A 20192-nucleotide genomic window follows, 5' to 3' on the forward strand; every position below is an offset into this window, starting at 1 on the left:
TTTCAGGGGGGAGGCAAAATCAACAACTTTTGCATAAAATTACTGCAAAAAGGTAAAATTTTTGTAATTTTGGATTTTTACTGGGGGGTGGGCAACCGGAGGACAATAGTTCTGACTGGGGACATTTGCCCCTCATGCCCCCCTGGCACCGCCACTGCCAATGTTCAATATGCACTGTGTATGCTGTGTGATGTTACACAGGCAATTTTCGCCCAATTTCCAAAATAATCAAAGTGTATTGTTGGAAGGTGTTAATTCATCCTCATATAAATAATCGGCAAGAAATTGATAACAAAATGAGATAATACTAGCACTTTCCAGTCACTTACAGTGCTGCCATTAACTGTTATAACTGTTATAGCCACAGTATCGTGAATCTTGTAATCATAAAATACTACCAGGATGGTCATGAATCAGCAACTTTGCTCACTTATAGGGAATCGAACCTGGGTCACAGTAGTGAGAGGGGAGTGTTACAATCGATACACTAACATGTCTTCCCAAAGGGGTTGTGAGACTACTAATGCAAAATTAATTAAGTCATGTGAAACAACATTGTCAGCCTGAACATGAGTTTGAGTGGTTCAACTTCTGGTTACAAATGAAAGTGAACCTCTACTATGCAGACACCCTTTGAAATTTGGTATTTATATACAGGGTTCAAAATATTATTTGCACATAGCAGTCATAGCCAAAATGAAGTAAAGACTTCCCCAAACATTAACAGTATTGCTGGAACTATTTTTGGTCTGTTTGATGGGAATTCATCCTATCAATTCCGTTTTTTTGGTGTCATACCTTGATATGTCACCCAAAAATGGATTTAATAGTTTGAATTACCAATCGGATAGAAATAGGACCTGCTTTTTTATTGATTTAATTTTTTTGAAACAAAAAAGAGACTGGTGTTCCATACAACTATGCGCTTGAATCAATAAAATGTTGTGATTAATCTATGGCATAGGACAAACTGGTGTAAAATAGATAATAATGGTATGCTTCTGGTGATGTTTACACCATTTTATTTAATTAACTTTGCAGCTGGCCTGCTATTTTTATGCATGTTATTGTTTAAATTAAATTCATATTTTGTAATTGATTCAGTTTGGTAGTTTTATAGTGTAGAGTGTATTGAGGAATATGGGATTCAAAATGTAGATATAAAATGCTGTTTTATTATTATTATTATTATTATTAAGTGGGGTCCTATTTCATTACATGTTGATTTCTAAAAGCTTTTTTTTTTCAAAGGAAGTTAAAAAACCCATTTGCTTTTACCAGATATGTATAATTTGAAAATATCTTACCTGTACCTGGATATACCTTAAATTCTCATGCTAGACTGAGGGTAGGCCCACTGGAAAGCCAAATTCTCATCCTAGACTGAGGGTATGCCTACCGGAGAGCCAATTTCTCATCCTAGACTGAGGGTAGGCCCAATGGAAAGCCAAATTCTCATCCTAGACTGAGGGTAGGCCCACTGGAGAGCCAAATTCTCATCCTAGACTGAGGGTAGGCCCACTGCAAAGCCAAATTCTCATCCTAGACTGAGGTAGGCCCACTAGAGAGCCAAATTCTCATCCTAGACTGAGGGTAGGCCCACTGCAAAGCCAAATTCTCATCCTAGACTGAGGGTAGGCCCACTAGAGAGACAAATTCTCATCCTAGACTGAGGGTAGGCCCACTGCAAAGCCAAATTCTCATCCTAGACTGAGGGTAGGCCAACTGGAGAGCCAAATTCTCACCCTAGACTGAGGGTAGACCCACTGGGAAGCCAAATTCTCATCCTAGACTGAGGGCAGGCCTACTGGAAAGCCAAATTCTCATCCTAGACTGAGGGTAGGCCCACTGGAAAGCCAAATTCTCATCCTAGACTGAGGGCAGGCCCACTGGAAAGCCAAATTCTCATCCTAGACTGAGTGTAGGCCTACTGGAAAGCCATATTCTCATCCTATGAAGAGCTTTGTTGCAAAACCCCTTACAAGTTACATCCACTTTTATCACTTGTTCGATTTGATTCAATTTGGGTTTGGATAAAGTGTTGATGAATAGAAACTAAAAGAATAGGTTTGGTACAATTTTCAAGCCTTCCTATATACTTCTTTTATATCGCGCCTTTTGTGGATGTATGTGTAAGGGCTTTTGTAACAAACTAAATTTACCCCTTTTCTAGAAACCACCTTTGCAATCAAATTTCAGCCCATATTTGGCCTACATTTCCATTAATCCACTCTGCATCTTAAATGCAATCACAGATTAACTTCAACCTTGGTACGGTGATAGTATATGGTGGCCTCATGTGCTGTATACTTTTGTGTCATGTCAAAAAGAGGTTCAGTGATCCCTTTATCCTATCATCTATCTTTAGAATTGATTCTTCTTACATGTGTTTTGCAATTCTCAACCACTGTTCTCAAGACATCAGAAATGTGCTTCTTCATGATACTTCACCGACATAGGCATAAATAATCAACTCTAATTGAATAGGGTATGTATAATTTGTGATCAATATTGAATATTGCCGCCCTTGACATATTGCCGCCGCTCCAATACAAACAAATGCCAGCAGGATGAGGAACAATAACAAATGTAATCAAATGTATTTTCAGTGTGCGATTTAACCGTATCACAGAATTTTGTAACAGATTACAATGTACATGAACTTTGGTCCGGCATGTACAGGGTTTCTTTCACCATTTTGCTGCAAAATATGTTTACAAATACATGTATCACAATAGACTATATAAATTTGTAAAAAGCACATAAATTATAATAAATTTCAACTTGAGAAAAGAAAGCAGGTAGAACGGAATACGGAAATAAATTGCATAGAAGAAGAAAGAAAAGGAGAGAAAATGAAGAGATATAAACAAATAAAGATCGAAAGATGGTGAACAAAAGAAAGAAGGGAAGAGAGAAAGAAAAGAAAACAGAGATAATAGGGGGACCGTAAATAAATGGACTCTGGTCACGTCGGACATATCCATGATCCCCTCCCTTTCGCATCGCCACTTCCAAGATTCTATCAATTGTTTGGCATTCCATTGAGGTGTTTCCATGACAAAATCAGTGCACGAGCTAGAACCATTTCCCCTTTAATGCAGATTCATGTATCAAGGCATTAAATTTTGACAAAAAAACAAACAAAACACACAAACAAACACACACAAAAAAGTCACCCACCCAGAGGATTTAAAGCCTACAAAACCAGCTTCAAGAAGATGTAACTCTAGAAATCATAAATATCCAGCAAATTCATGATAAAATTTTTATTTAGTACTTGTACTCAGAACTTGAGCTAGTCAAAAGTAATGAGCTCACGTAGAAACATTAATGTTTGAAATGTATGTACCTTGAACTTTGGACTGAAGTGGTATGTTTACATGTGTGACTGAAATACTCATGTGACAACTCATGTGATGAAAAACTTGTGATATATCAAGATCAAACCACTAGCTTCGGCCCCATTACTTTTCAAAAGTCTGTCTCAAAGCTCCTGTGCACTGCACGTTAGAAAATTTGTGAGCTTTTAGTCATGCATGTATTGTCAAAAAGCAATTTTAATTTTCCTGTTTTTTCTTTGTTTTACTTTTTACGATAGAAAACATGAAAGTTGACAGAAACATTTCCGCATATTTAAGGTTACATGTAATGTACCCACATAAGGCGATTTGTATGTAACAGCATATTAAATATTATAGAGCACAAAGCTCAAATCTTACATGTTATCTGGAATTTATTTTGTTCAGCATTAGGTGCAATATACGATAACACCATGCAGGTTCCCATCCGTCAGTAAATCAGTATCTAAATTGGAATTCTTTTAGACAAAAAAATGCATTCCGCATTAGATTTTGAACATCTCAGTCCTGAGCTTTGAAACAAATGTCAAATTATGGTAATGGAGCCTACTTAATTTTTAACAAAAAATTATGCTTGTTACATGTACGTTAGATTTAATTTTCAAATGCTGTCTCCTAGTTTTAAATATAAACAACATACCTGTACACCATTAACGCCGTCCATTTGTCCCACTTGTTCTTCAATATTGCGCACACAAGAATTACAAGTCATTCCCTGCACAGATATCCTGCATGTCTCATCATCATCCAGTGTCAATAGATCGTGGTTAAGGACGCCTCCTGTGTCGCAACCACTCATCTTGACTGTGTGTTACAGAATGAGTAAATTCCTGTGTCTGTGTGTGGGAGAAAAGCACAGACAGGCATGGTCTCAATTCAGTGGGCTTAAAATTATTATTTGTTTGTTGTACTTTATCCATGAAGGAAACAAAATTATATCTTGTTGCTCTTACTCTTCAAGCAGATGTTAAGATTAAGAAGTAAATACACAATTGTACATACATGTATACAATTCTTTTACATGAAGGAACAACAACAAAATCATCTTGAGGATTTTTTTCTTTCTATAGTATCAAGCAACATACATGTAACCGAGCAGTGTTTGTACTCAAATATTAAGACAAATAAATCACACACATAACAGGATGGTACAGGTTCTACAACTCCTAAAGGAGATCAAGTCTTTGATATATTATTGGCCTTATAAGGTGGTATTGGAGGCATTATGGAAGTGCTCTAAGCATGTTTTAATTCAGATTAATTGAGTAGAGCAAAGCACGCTTATCAATATGCATTTTGTTTGAAGCAAATCGAACATATGGTTTTCAAAATAATTTATATTTTCTTTGTATCTTATTGTAAATGACTGGAGAAGCTCATTAGCGTATCATTTTGCCAATATTTTGCTAAAAATCCATGCATAAATGTTCAGGGTACTTTTACATGTATTTTGCATACTTTTGCCTTGCAACTTGGTCAAAGTGTTTCTAACATGTTCTGATGTATTATATATAGTGAATCCGCCCCTAATTTGCATATTTGCATAATTAATTAGAATTTATGCAAATTAGCTCATTAAATCCTGTGTATGGGCCTGCAGTGTATTAATGAATTTGCTTCTGCTCAGACAGCCTACATGTAGTGGAATGCCCAGGGGGAATGCCTTCCCATAATACATTGTTGATTGGTTGTACCCTGTAGTGGAAACAACCAGTACTGGGATGCCTTCCCAAAATGCAATGCTGAAATTATGCTATATGAATTCCCATGATGCATTGATGGAACTATGCTATAGTCATGGAACATTGTACCGTATGTGACTGTATCCAGAAGTGGAATGCTTTCCCATAATGCATTGGCTGTACGCTGTGGTGGAATGCCTTCCCATAATGCAATTATGCGGTACATTGTACTTTTGTATACTTTTGCAAATTGGGGTACACCCCCCCTTATCTGGCCTGACCATACCATGTTTGAAGTTGACTGGTTATTGCATTTAAGCTGCAGAGTGGATTAATGAAAATGTAAGCAAAATATGCAAATATAAAGCTCATTGACAGCTGATTACTATTCAAAAATATACAAATAACATGCCGTGATACAAAACTATACAGCACATCAGGATACCACATCCTATCACCATACTAAGTTTGATATTATATGTATATGAAAATGTTCTTTAAGTTTGATATTGATTGGTTTATTTGGTTATTGCGTTGGAGCTGCACAGTGGATTTCCCTTACGCCAACATTTGCAAAAGTACCATATTCGTCCGAGTATAGTCCCACGTTCGAGTATAGTCCCACCCCCCATTTTTCGAATTAAAAAAATAGATGGACCGCGGTTCTCGGATGTCGCGGTTTTCGATGCACAGCGTCGACCGTGATGCCTCCACCAAAGGGAGTGATGTGGAATTCACAAGTTGATACAAATCTTCAAAGAGGAGACTGAATTTGACCTTAGATGATACCTGGATGACCCCAAAACAACCTTTCCATGACTCCTGGGTGACCCCAAAATGACCCCCCAAAAATTTGGCTCTTAAATGTTGACTGTACCCACTAAGTTTCATGCCCATATAGTAATTATACTAATTTGACCTCAAATGACCCCTGGTGACCCCAAAATGACCTTCCAAAAATTTGGTTCTAAATGTTGACTGTACCCACCAAGTTTCATGCCCATACGACAGTTTTTACTAATTTGACCTCAGATGACCCCTGGATGACCTCAGATGACCCCAAAATGACCTTCCAAAAATTTGGCTCTGAATATTGACTGTACCCACCAAATTTCATGCCCATACGGCAGTTTTTACTAATTTGACCTCAGATGACCCCTGGGTGACCCTGGATGACCCCAAAATGACCTTCCAAAAAATTAGGCTCTGAATGTTGACCGTACCCTCCAAGTTTCATGCCCATAAGACAGTTTTTACTAATTTGACCTCAGATGACCCCTGGGTGACCCCAAAATGACCTTCCAAAAATGTGGCTCTAAATGTTGACTGTACCTACCAAGTTTCATGGCCATATGACTATTTTTGCTAATTTGACCTCAGATGACCCCTGCATGACCTCAGGAGACCTTGACCCACTAACCAATATAAACTTGTTCTGTCTGGGGTCAAGATGCACCCACCCACCAAGTTTGAGGAATGTGCGACCCCCAGTCTCCGAGAAAAGAGGTAAATAAGGAAAATGGGCCCTCTGACCTCAAATGACCTTTTACCTCAGTATATGACCTTGAACCTCACCCAAAAAAAAAGTAGCCAGAGTTTTTGACCATGACCCACCTATCCTGAAAATCTGAAGTCAATCCGCCCATCCATGCCCGAGATATCGCATCCGGACGGAAGGACCGACATTGCAAAAACAGTATGCCTCGCGGTGGAGGCATAAAAAAAAAATTATGGTTTTTTTAAAAGTTTTTTTCGGTTTTGGGGTGTCCCTGGACCTAGACCTAGATGCTAGGATCATTCATGGTTGACCTAAAAAAAAAAAATTCAAGATGTTTTGTATTTTTAAATTTGAAAATTGATAATTTGTATTCATGTCATACTCTATTAATGATTTCAAAATGCATTCAAATTTATTGTTAAACTATGGTAGGTATTATAGAAGGAGGTTCCACAGAAAAATCCTAATCCACTCAATAGGGTTAAGCTGATTACGCTATTCAACGCGAGTCATCACTTGAATGGATTTAATCAGTGCAGTCCCTCAAACACGGCCTTTGATGTTTACATGGAAATAAGAGATATTCTCTTATTTCCATGATGTTTATGATCGTTATGCGACAATATCGATCATCTACTGAAAAGTTTCATCTGTAGGATTGTTCGTAATAATTATTTTATTTTTGATAGACAAATCCAGAGAATAAAACTCACGTTTCTTAGCTTTCGATAGCAGGGTATGCCATCTTGATCACAGGTGCTTTCCAGGCTCACTGCATCTCCCGGGAACTGGTAGTCTCGTTCCTACGATGTGATGTATGCTTAATCAGTGAGTCATATCGTGGTCAAGAGAATACATTCCAATGTCCCTGTTCATGGTTTTGTCGCCCCTCTGCGAATCCAAATTGCTTCATGGATCTTTCTGGTGTGTTGATTTGAGTCCTTGTCTATGATTTTCGCCCCCTCCCAGTTGATAACATGGTTTTCTTGAGAAATGTGGTCAGTAATGGCGGATTTGTTTTGTTCTGTCAATGATTCTTTTCTTTTTGCTCTGGTGTAGTTTCTGTTGCTTGTTATCTTCTCGGCGTCCTTTTGATGTTCTTTCAGTCTTGTTGCAAACGCTCTACCTGTTTCGCCCACATACATTTTGTCACATCCTTTGCAATCCACTCTGTATACCACTTCACAGGTCTCGTTGGGATCCCGCTTATCTTTTGGATGCACTAGCAGGCTCTTTAACGTGTTGTGGGGTTTCATGGCAGTAGCGATCCGGTGTTTCCAAAAAATGCGTTGAAGCTTTTCTGAAAGTCCTTCAATGTATGGAATGACGACCATTCCTTTAGATGGATCGTTGTCTGATTTTTTGGTTTTTGTGTCTTTCTTAGATTTGTTTTTCATTTGTTGTTTGACCTTTTCAATTACAAGTCCATTTTGGGTAGCCGCAGTTTGCAAGGGCTATTCTTATTCTTTCCTCCTCTTCCTTTTTGTCTTCGTCTTCAGTCACTATGTTCTGCATTCTATCTAAGAGTGTTCTTATAACGCCAAGTTTTTGGTGAAGAGGATGTTGTGAGGTAAAGTTCAAGTATTGGTCTGTGTGGGTCTTTTTACGGTAGACCAATAACTTGACTGTTCAAATCAACACACCAGAAAGATCCGCGAAGCAATTTGGATTCGCAGAGGGGGCGACAAAACCATGAACAGGGACATTGGAATGTATTCTCTTGACCACGTATATGACTCACTGATTAAGCATACATCACATTGTAGGAACGAGACTACCAGTTCCCGCGAGAGATGCAGTGAGCCTTGAAAGCACCTGTGATCAAGATGGCATACCCTGCTATCGAAAGCTAAGAAACGTGAGTTTTATTCTCTGGATTTGTCTATCAAAAATAAAATAATCGATCATCTACTTTAAAATTTAATTTAAACAGACCCTCCCAGGTGACCTGTACCGGAAATGGATGGTATTAGTGCCCTTTTGCATCGGTCACATGATCTTCAATTGCGTCATTGTGTTTCTGAGTTCAAGTTAATTTACTAGCGAAAACCTGATCGAATTCCCTCATTTTTTTCAATTCCAAAGTTACGGTGAATTTATGTATTTTTTCTGATCATGATTAGTAATACTGGCGGGTGTCTGCGGGACTTTTAAACCAGTGGAAATGATTTGGAAAGGTTTTCCAAGACTGGCAATGTTGTTTCTATGATCCGCCAAGCTTGGCCATAAGAAATATTGGTGTTATAAAATTACCGGAAGTAAATTGTTTTCCTTTGTTTATGGTCACGGCCACAATGCTTTGTGGGTAAAAATGACGTCATTCTGCTTAGAAGTCGCGATAACGGTGGTTCATAACCGGCCAAGCTCAATAGATAAGAAGCTTAGCAAATCGATAGTGCACCATTCATGTACCTGATTGCTCAGTATCGACTCATAACGATCATAGTACAAAGGGAACTGGGTTCGTGAATTCTCTTTCTATTAATACCTACATTTACCACGGTTAAACATGTTTTATTTGAGGTAGTCGGCCAGGAAAGCATGCATCATTCTTTGACGCACAGGTTTTACTGAAACAAACTTTTGTACGTCAGAAGCTTCAGAAAGGCGTCCATATGAAACAATGACGCAGATTACGTAAGGCTCTCACCAATTCCCGGGTACCCGAGTTCCCGCCCGTTCTTGGCCTACCCGGGTCCGAATTCACGGGTCAAAGTAACCAAAAAAAATTTAAAATTTTTTTCAACCACTGGACCTATTCTGAAGTGCTAGGATCACTTACAGGTAATTTGAAAAAAATTTGAAAAAAAATTACAGTTTGTTAACCTTGCTATGCAAACCACAAACTAATATTTACCTCTTCATATATTACATATTATAAATGCATGGAAAACCAATGCATTTATAATATGTGATAGATGAAGAGGTAAACATAAGTTTGTGGTTTACATATTAAGAATAACAAACTGTAATTTTTTGTAATTTTTCATTTTTTTTCAAATTAACTGTGAATGATCCTAGCACTTCAGAATAGGTCCAGTGGTTCACATAAGTCGACGAAAACTTTGGAAAAAAAAAAAAATTTAAAAAAGAAAAATTTTTTGTTGTTGAATTTTCGGGTACCCGGATTCCCGCCCGAAAATTCAATCGGGTACCCGAGTACATAATTACCCGTTAGTTCAGAGCCCTAGATTAGCGGGACCCTTGCTCTGGATGAAACAATTCCAAAAGTATCATTTATTGACCTCGTACACTGGTGTGTAATGTGTTGTTTGTACTGTTCACCCTTGACTGCTCATATCCATAAGTACCAGACTTGAGTCCTGTTTATCAGGGACAGTCTGTGTAGCTCAGTGGTTAGAGCGCTCCCCCGACAAGCGATATAGGCATTTTGATTGATTTGTTTGGTGCAAGAGTATAAGTTCCTTCTAATAAATCCTAATTGTCTGTTTGCAGATGATGTGTTGCGGTTGATGTGATTTGACCATGAAAGATTGTTGGAAATCTCAACTCCTAGGTAGGGATGGCATTTTGTCTCTGCTAAAATGCTGTCTCCTAGTTTGTAATCAAACATTTTAGTGGAGCGTGCATGGGTGATCCTCATGACGAAACATTTTTGAATGTTGAAATGTAGTTGCCAATCATTCTGTCATTTGACAAGTGTGTTTAAGTCATCCTGGAGTTGAACGTGGTCATGATTGTGAACTATTTGCCTATAGATAACACAATCATCGGCAAAGAGCCGGAATTCAGACTGTATGTTTTGTGGCAAGTCATGAGGAATAGCAAAGGTCCTAGCACCGTGCCCTGGGGCGCCAGATAACACATCTGTCCAAGCCGCGTGTTCACCCCCGACAACGACCCTCTGCTTACGGTGCTTAAGGAAGTTTGCTATCCATGTATGAATGTTATTGCGTTATTGTGTTATTGGGTTGTTAATAAAAGTTGTGATTCGCATGAGTGGTTGCATCTGAAGCCATGTTGTTTTGTGGTGAGAACAGAATGTTTATCAAAATGATGCATGATGTGTGAATGGATGACATGTTCTAAGACCTTGCAACATATGGCTATGAGAGAGACGGGCCTATAGTTCGAGGCAGCTGTTCGGTCTCCTTTCTTGAAAATCGGGCTAATATTGGCACTAAGCCAATCAGATGGTAGTTCGCCAGACTCTAGGGATCTTTCAAAATCATACATAATGCGGGGCTATCTCCTCAGCTGCGACCTTGAGTATATAGGCAGGAATACCATCAGGCCCTGGGGCTTTGTGAATCTTGATGTTCTGTAAAATGATGCCCTCTTGTGAAATTTGAATGTCTGGTATTGTGGGATAATTACTAGGTCCTAATGTTGGTAATGTGTCATCTTCATTGGTAAAAACAGATTTGAATTGGTCATTGAGAATGTTAGCCTTATCATGGTTGTCAGATTCCAGAACACCTGAGTTTGATCTCAGGGTAGATATGCCAACAGAGTCGGTCTTCAAATTCTTCATGAAGGACCAGAACTTTTTGCTGGAATCTAGACAAACAGAGTTGATAAACTCTCTGTGAGCCTTCCTCGTAGCTTTCCGAGTGGCCTTACGCAAATCATGGAAGCGATCAAGAGATTCCTGGTCCCCAACTTTCTGTTTAAATGGTTAAACGCACGCTGTTTCTTTTTCAGCTGTCTCTTAATATTCCTCCCTATCCAAGGGGTCAGATTGCGCTTGCTGACCATGCGAGTCGAAATGTGGGAATCCATGGAATTCTTGACCGCTTTCTCAAAATCAGCCCATAGGTCACTCACAGAGCACGATGATGGATCACTAGAAGTTAGGGTCAATACGCCTATTCTCGGTCACACGCCTATTCTCGGTCAGTTAGCGTATTGAACAACCGCTGACGATCGTTGCTTTAATTTCAGCTGTGTCTTCGAGCGAATCATTTAGCCGTACCGGTGCTGCAGGTTTTGGTGACTTTTTAATATCACGGCAGCACAGTTCACCTCAAATGATAGATTTTGAGATGGTATGGTGACCTGAAATATCGGCATTTAAAAAAATAATGGCGTCATTTAAGAGGTGATATTGTAATATAATCAGTGATGCGAAATTGTACATGCATTTTAAAGCTGTAATTTTAACAAGTTGATCCATCTGCATCATAAATAACACCATAGCAAATGATTGGTGTTGTGTTTATGTAAATTCCCATAGAAACAGGGGTGTCCGAGAATAGGCATACGAATTCCGTTGGCATTCCTATTCTCGGTCAGTGTTCCCTAGTATGAGCTATGTTGACATTGTTGTTGCCATGTGTCCTACAAATGATCATGCATGAGCACATGAGAAGTGTTGCATTTTGCTCTGCAGGCCTATAGCCATTTGTCGAATACAAATGAGCGAGGAGAAATTATTTGTGACCGCCCGCCCCTCCCCTCCTCTACCCCTTACCTATCCCCTACCCTGTCGTATTTTCGAGCTTTTTCGGTCGGAAAAATTGGGTCAACAATGTCACATTTCTGTCGGCAAAAATGGTTCCTGCCCTGGTCCGAGAAAGGCGCTATAACTGACTTGCGCAGATAACATACACTATCTCCTCGGGCCTACACGTGCTATTAGCGCAATTTTGTCATTACTTTATATACATGTTAGCACAAATAGCACCGCTATTTTCATGGGTGTGCTATTTGTGCAATTGACAGTGTTATTTTTGAGGACTTAGAAAAAACCCATTAGGGACATTAAAAATAGCTTTAAATGTTAATATATTATTAGCGCAGTTATCATGGTTATGCTATTTTTGAGTTCTCCTATTATTTGGAGGGGTGTTATTAGCGCTGTTGTGCTATTCTTATGGTTAGACCTTATAGCGTGCTATTAGCGCTATGGTGCTATTCTTAAAATGGTTAGGCCTTATAGCGTGCTATTAGTGCTATTGTGCTCTGGAAATTGTTTTGGCCTTAGGGGGCATATAGCACGTTATTATCGCAATAATGTTATTTTTGAATTCTTGGAGGGGTGCTATTAGCGCTATTGTGCTATTCTTAAAATGACCTAGACCTTATAGCGTGCTATTAGCGCTATTGTGCTATTCTTCAGGGGCACAACACTAAATCCTTCCGTATTTAGTGTAACCTTGTATAGTTCCGGTTAAAACTAGCGCCTGAGCAAAATGTATCAGCCTCTCGTGGGTAATAAATTCAAGTGAATCGTGCTTGTTTTTATGGGAACAACAGAGTAGGACCTCAACATTAAAAATCTATTAAAAAAATGTTTCAAATCGATTGTAAATTAGTGACAGGCTGTCGGAACAATATCAAGGCCGGAACTGGTAAGGAGGCGAAATTGTCGGCTGAAATTCGTGAGGGCGCTGTTTAGGTGCCCGTGAGCATAAAAATTCGACTTTCATCGCTTGGATGCTAAATTGGTCAATTTAGGCGCCCCAAGGTTTGTTGTCCCCCTGCCCCCCTCCCCACCCCCACCCGTGAAGTTACGCCACTGATCGATCTGCAGTGGTATTGATACCAAAATTAATTCATTTTCATCAGTAAAACGTGAGTTTTGGTGATTTGTATGTCCCCTACCCCTTAATATTGTTATTATTTTATGTGCTACACATGGAAATTAACCCTTTTTTCACATTTTATGTCTATCTACCTGACAACTAATGGTTTTAAAATTGCTTTTAAAATTGCTTTTAAAATAATTACTAGAAAGTTAGAACAACCAATTAGCTACATATTGATACCAAAATGAATTCATTTTCATCAGCAAAACTTGAGTTTTTCGTGATTTGTATGTCCCCTACCCCTTAATATTGTCATATTTTACGTTGTTAGATACCGTATGGAATATTAACATATTTCTCATATATTATGTTTAACTACCTGACAACTAATGGTTTAAATGCTTTTAAAATAATGCTAGAAAATGAGAACAATCAAATAGCTACATATTGATACCAAAATGAATTCATTTTCATCCCAAAACTTGAGTTTTGGTGATTTGAATGTCCCCTATCCCTTAATATTGTCATATTTTACGCTGTTAGACATGGAATATTAACATTTTCGTATATTTTATGTCTATCTAGCTGACAACTAATGGTTTAATTGCTTTTAAAATAATACTAGAAAGTTGGAACTATCAATTAGCTACATATTGTTACCAAAATGAATTCATTTTCATCAGTAAGACCTGTGTTTTGGCGATTTGTATGTCCCTTACCCCTTAATATTGTCATATTTTACGCTTCTACACTTAAAAATTGATATTTTTTACATTTTTAAGTCTATACAGCTAACAACTAATGGTCATTTTGCTTTAAAAGATTACAAGAACCAAATAGCTATGTTTTGATGCCAAAATGAATAAATTATAATGAATAAACATCGAGTTATGTTGGATTGTACGTCCCCTACCCCTTAATATTGTCATATTTTACACTGTTACACATTGGAAAATTAACATTTTTTCACACTTTATGTAGACCTGATGGTTTTTCTGTGAAAAATAATACTGGAAAGTTAAAACAATCAATTAGCTACATGTTGATACCAAAATGAATTCATTATTATGAGTAAAGGTTGAGTTATGGTGGTTTTTATTTCCCCTAACCCTTAATAATACCATATTTGACATGGTTATACATGAAAAATTAACCTTTTCTCACATTTTATGTCTATCTACCTGACAAATAATGTTTGTTTTGCTTTAAAATAATACTAAAACATTTGAACAATCAATTAGCTACATATTAATTCCAAAATGAATTCATTATCATGAGTTGAAGTTGAGTTATGATGGTTTATATTTCCCCTACCCCTTAATATTGTATACACGCGCTGCTACATGTGGAAAAGTAACTATTTGTTTACATTTTCAGTCTATTTTCCTGACAAGCAGTGGTTGATCTCACCCCACACATATAAATATTCAAAATATTACATGAATGGTAACTTACCAAACAAATTTTGTTAATGGAACTTATAGTTCAGCTGAGTGACATATTAAGACACGTAAAACACCCCAACCCCGAACCCTATACACACCCACCCCTACCCCCACATACACACCCCACCTACCCCAAACCTACACAACACAAACCAACATGCACGCAAACATGCACTTATATAAATATTTGAACCAGAACATCAATGTTTGCCTAGATATGCTTGATATTAAAAACAAAATTAAAAAATGGAGCTTAATTAATTTTGAAAATAGAAATTGGCACAATAGTAAAATTTGAAGCCAGTGCCATAAAAACACCCACCCTACGCATTGTTGTGAAAAATCTCATTTTCCACTAGTGTATGGACTGGCTACTTCCAATCATGATCTAATGAAACCTAGGTTTGCTTTCAAATAATACTAGAAAGTTAGAACAATCAATTAGCTACATAGTCATACCAAATTAAATTCATTATTATAAGTAAAAGTTGAGTTGTGGGAATTTATATCTCCCCTACCCCTTAATTTTGCCCTATTTTTTGTGATTTTATGTGATTATACGTCCATATATAAAATGACCTGTAAAAAAAGTGTTACCACAATTTGAGACCACTACCTACTTAGCAGTGATCTAGAGGGTCCATACTAACTACCTATGGTGTCAAACCTTGTATGTAGTGGGGGTAAACGAACTCCTTATTTAGGGCCTTGTGTGTTCTTGCTCCTGAACTAGTCGGGCGTGCCACCGCATTCCGCTGTGCGCTCCCACAAAATAGGACCGCCTCGGACCCCGATCGGATGGTACGAAAATTTTTGCCAATAAACCGTTTTGAAAGGATCGCTCCTTGTCAATATATCTGAGAATACTGCACACGTATTATATTATTGGTTTAAGTTATCAAAACCGCATCATACCGATCAACCAGGCTTCCAAAAGAGAATGACCGAGAATAGGTATAGAAAAACTATACGGTGACCGAGAATAGGAGTTTAGTGACCGAGAATAGGAGTTGTCGCCAACTTTGACCTTTTGACCTTATACTTCCAATACAAGTTCAATGGAAGATGTCATGCAGAGTATGTTAAACGGGGTGTTGTGTGGAATGCACGTTCCCATATAGCTAACTTTTATAATCATTTACGCAAGAAATATAGCGGGTTGTTTCTTAAGTGACCGAGAATAGGCGTATTTACCCTATCACTAAACTGCTTGAGATCATTTCTGATGGCACTGACATCAGCTTTCTGATATAGAAAGACCTTTCTAGGCTTGGTTTTGATCACCTTGGGCCTAGAGCTGACTATGATCATGGGGATACCGTCATGATCACTCAACCCTGGGATAAGTGAAAACCTTTCACCCAGGGTTGGATTGTTGGTGAAAAATAAGTCAAGGATGTTATTACCTCGAGTAGGTTTAGTGACCATTTGCTCAAGGCCAAAGTCTGCAGCAATCTCAAGCATGTGTTTGGAAAGTCCAACATACTGGGAATTAGGGATGACTCTCTGAGAATCCCAGTCGACTCCGGGAAGATTAAAATCGCCAGCAAGCCAGATATGGCTACGATTAGATCTTTTGATCTTGCTGAGCGAATCCCTAAGTTGGTCCAAGTACTCAGTGGTGTTACCAAATTTGTGCGATCGATAAAAAGCACCAACAATGATCTGTTTCATCCCTTGGACTGAGATAGAAATCCAGACTACTTCACAGTTTGAATCGAGATCAATTCTGTGAGTGGCGATGATCTGAGGTCGTTCTTAACTGCAATCAGAACTCCCCCTCTAACAGCAGAACCAAAGTCACAGTCTTTTCTGACTATTTGGTACTGTGGTGGGAACAATTCACTACTATTAATGGAGCAATCCACATGGGTTTCTGTCCCTATGATGACATCAGGGTTATTGGTGTCTATGCAACAAGCCAATTCAGAAATCTTGCCCCGTATACCTTGAAAGTTGATGACTAACACTTTCAGGTTACTACGTTTGGCTGGCCTGTTATTATTGCCAGGAGTAGTACGATTAATATGAACACCACTGGTCGCTCAAGGCGAGGATGCCGCCAGAGGAGGGCTTTTTGGCCCAGAGCTATTACAACTAGCGTGGCTAGTGTTAGTTTCTAAATCAGAATCGGTTGACAAAATTGAATATGAGTTGGACACGGTGACATTAGATGTACTAAAGAATGAGTCAGTAAAGTTTGGCAGTCCACACTTAATACAAATCCAGGAGACGCTGCAATTGGCAAGTGCTTCATAAACTGACAGGTCCATGTTCAGGCAATCCGAATGGCACCATTCCATGCACCCGTCGCACCCTAGCGCACGCTGATTCCATTTTAACCACTTTGCTGCAGATCATACATGGGAATTTTGGTGTGTAGGGACCTGGATTGGGATGTAACTCACCTGCACGTGCGAGCATCAGTATGGAAATATAACACAAGGTGATCTTCCACGGCCGATTACAACTCGTAATCCTCAAAGATTGGGGTCCTTGAGTGTTGTAATTACATTTGTTTAATTGTATTTGTTTATTTAATTCATTACATTAATAATTTATCTTCAAAATAAGACCAAAACCATTTGTTCATGATGAATTTTAGCAAAAATATAGGAATAAGTAGACAAAATGATTTACCAAAATGTGACAGCACCACCTTTTTACAAGCGGCTAGGGGACGCAGGGGTAACCTTGTCAATCAATGGTTATTCTATTGCCCACCAAAGTTAAGATCAATCCATGATCAATCCAATCGATAGGCACTCAAGAGGACCACTGTGCGAAATATACCAAGTTTAATGTGTAACGGGCCCGCTACTTTTGTTTGCATGGAATAAAAGTTAAATAAAATATTTAATACAATTTGAAATGAAATAAAAATTTATAATAATAATGAAAAATCATCACAATGTTATAAATAATGATAATAATAATAACTTTTATGTTTTAAATCATAATATAAAGATACCAAGTAATCTACATTTTAATGTGAAGGTCTGAAAGCCCATCCTGGCAAACACAAAACGTTTTAAACAGGTTAGGCCTATAATTTTAGGTTTTGGTTTTAAATGTCGGGTTAAGGGCTGGGGTATGAACGTTTGGACAGTATTTATTTTGGGACATTAGAGCACATCAGACATATCGAATTGCATTCTGAATACGAAGAATGTCATTCTGATATCAAATAATTTTGGTTTTTTGAAATTCACAATTTAATACACATTTTATGGCAAATCATTAAAATTGTTATTTTTGATATTTAACAGTACTAAAGTAAACTTTATAAATCTGATGATTTATACTTAACGATGTATGTAGGTGGGATGAAATGTCGACGATCAATTGAAAATTTTGACCTTTCGTATTGAAGATATGGATTTTTTTCCCCAAAACACCAAACAAAATTAGGTCTTTTTGGGAAAAAAATCTATATCTTCAATATGAAAGGTCAAAATTTTCAATTGACCGTCGGCTTTTCCTCCCTGCTACATACACTTTAAGAATATATCATTAGATTTATATAATTTACTTCGAGGACTGTTAAATATCAAAAATTTGAAAAATATCAAATTTTTAGAATTTGTCATAAAATTTGTATTATATTGTGATTTTCAAAAAATGAAAATTATTTGATATCAGAAAGACATGCTTCGTATTCAGAATGCAATTCGATAGGTCTGAGGTGCTCTCATGTCCCACAAAAAATACTGTTGAAACGCAATAAACGCTCATTTTAGATCCCTTAAATAAAGGTCAGGAAAACATTTTAAAACGTTTTGTCACCACTTAGATAATGATATGTTTGAGAATAGGCCCTATTTGCAGTAAGTTATCAAAAATGTTTTTGAATGTTATGAAAAAGTTTTACTCCCTTTATATAGGCCTACCCTTTAGGCACCCGACATTTAAACACTTTCTGGCAACCTTTTCTAACCTTTTGCGAATGATGTCGAAAACTTGAAAACATTTTGTGTTTGCTGGGATAATTGAACATAATTCAAAATTGAATAACACAATATATAAATAATAACAAAAATAATACTAATAAATATGTATTAGGCCTATTCTCAAAAGACGCGTTCCTATTTGTTTGAGAATTATTAAAGTGCTTAGTTTTAACCAAATAAAAAATCACAAAGCGCATTTTAATATAACATTTTTCTGCTAAATTGAATTGGTATTTGTATTCAAGTTAGGCCTACATTTTATGACAAGCTATAGTCATGCTGTTCATGCGGATATTTATAATCAGAGAAGATGAGAATAGATTCATCTTCTCTGTTATAATGTATATAACGTTACAAATTCATATTTAGGCCTATGATAATGATAAAAAAATGTTTTAATTTCTTTAATAAAAAAAATCTTACATACCTTATATTCTTATAATTATATTGCTTATAATATTAATATTATTATCATTATTTTGTTTATATTTTTATTATTATTATTTTTTTTAATCGTAACCATAAAGAATAAATTAAGTCATGACAACTTGTTGTTGAGTGCTGCTGAATCCAGGTACCGGGCTGAATCATCTATAGGTGACCCCGGAGTGACGTCACAAGCCGTTGACCTCCGTTGACAACAAATCCGATTCAGAAGTCAAATTTGTAGTTTTCTGTGGTTTGTCCCTTTTTAAATCGGCCAAAATACTACCATTTCTATAACTTCTCGACATGGGGCCTCGAGCCAACAACAAAAATAAAGACTCTCCTCTACATGTTCATGTGTTCAGCTTCACATAAAATGCAATTTTCGCCAAGTATTTAACCTTGATTTTACCGAAATCGGCCGAGAGATTTGCTCGATTCAAGGTCAAAACAGAACGTAAACAACCAAATGGGCTCTGCTACAAGTCTTCAAGTAGTTGCTCAGCTGCACGATCTATTGTGGGTTGAAAAGCGTAAGTGTAGCCGACTGTAGCGTCATGTAAAATAAGTACCCGGATGACCGGGGTGACCTATAGTAAGAATTCCAATTGAATGAACGCAGCTTTCAACAGCTGCACTCGATCCAACCGCGATCGTATATCGCGTATTTCTAACTACAACGCTAACGCATACGACCTTGGATACAATGCTAACCAATCATGAGTGCGTTGGCATGGTTGATTCACTTTCGCGTTACTCACGCGCACAGTCGCACACGCTGGCGTACCTCACGCAGTGTACGCAAAAACTCGTCACGCTATTAAAAGCTGCGTTCATTCAATTGGAATTCCCACTATAAGTGTAAAGTATTAAAGTGCGCCGCTGTATTTAACTTAATTCCATGATCTTGATCCTACATCGATAACTTATCGGATTAAGTATTGGACACAAAAGATGAAGTATTTGATTGACAAGGTTACCCCTGCGTCCCCTAGCCGCTTGTACCTTTTTTAGGGTCCCAGTATAAAAAACATGACCATAAATAAGAAATCTAGTAAAATAAAATTTAAGCTTACCTATTTCACATCTTGACGTTGTTAAAAACGCAAATGTCAATAAACCAAACAGTCTAACAAGATCTTCAGCTGATTAAACTTATGTTTTGCTGTGCCACATCAAAACGGGAGTATCAGGGAATTCCCAAATCCTATTAAAACAGCAGGTTTGATGAGTTTGTGTTGAGTTTGTTTTTGCACGTACGTACGGTACGTTGTTCAGTGGGCGTCCTTTCGCTTCCGCATCCACTCGGAAAATTCGCATCATCATGCTTTATTTTTT

At 37.7% G+C, this 20192-nt stretch overlaps 1 protein-coding gene across 1 annotated transcript in view; it reads right to left on the reverse strand.

Moving 5' to 3' along the window:
* LOC140161189 (copper-transporting ATPase 1-like) overlaps nt 1-20110 on the reverse strand; it is a 70575-nt gene extending 50465 nt beyond the window's left edge. The window contains exons 1-2 of the mRNA XM_072184637.1: nt 19931-20110; nt 4003-4198 (exon numbers count right to left, since the gene is read on the reverse strand). Of these exons, the coding sequence (XP_072040738.1) occupies nt 4003-4161 (159 nt within the window). The 5' untranslated portion in view covers nt 4162-4198; nt 19931-20110. The remainder of the gene's footprint in view (nt 1-4002; nt 4199-19930) is intronic.
* Between the last annotated feature and the right edge of the window lie 82 nt (nt 20111-20192).

The sequence above is a fragment of the Amphiura filiformis genome, chromosome 9, assembly GCF_039555335.1.
Source record: "Amphiura filiformis chromosome 9, Afil_fr2py, whole genome shotgun sequence".
Taxonomy (NCBI): Eukaryota; Metazoa; Echinodermata; class Ophiuroidea; order Amphilepidida; family Amphiuridae; genus Amphiura; species Amphiura filiformis.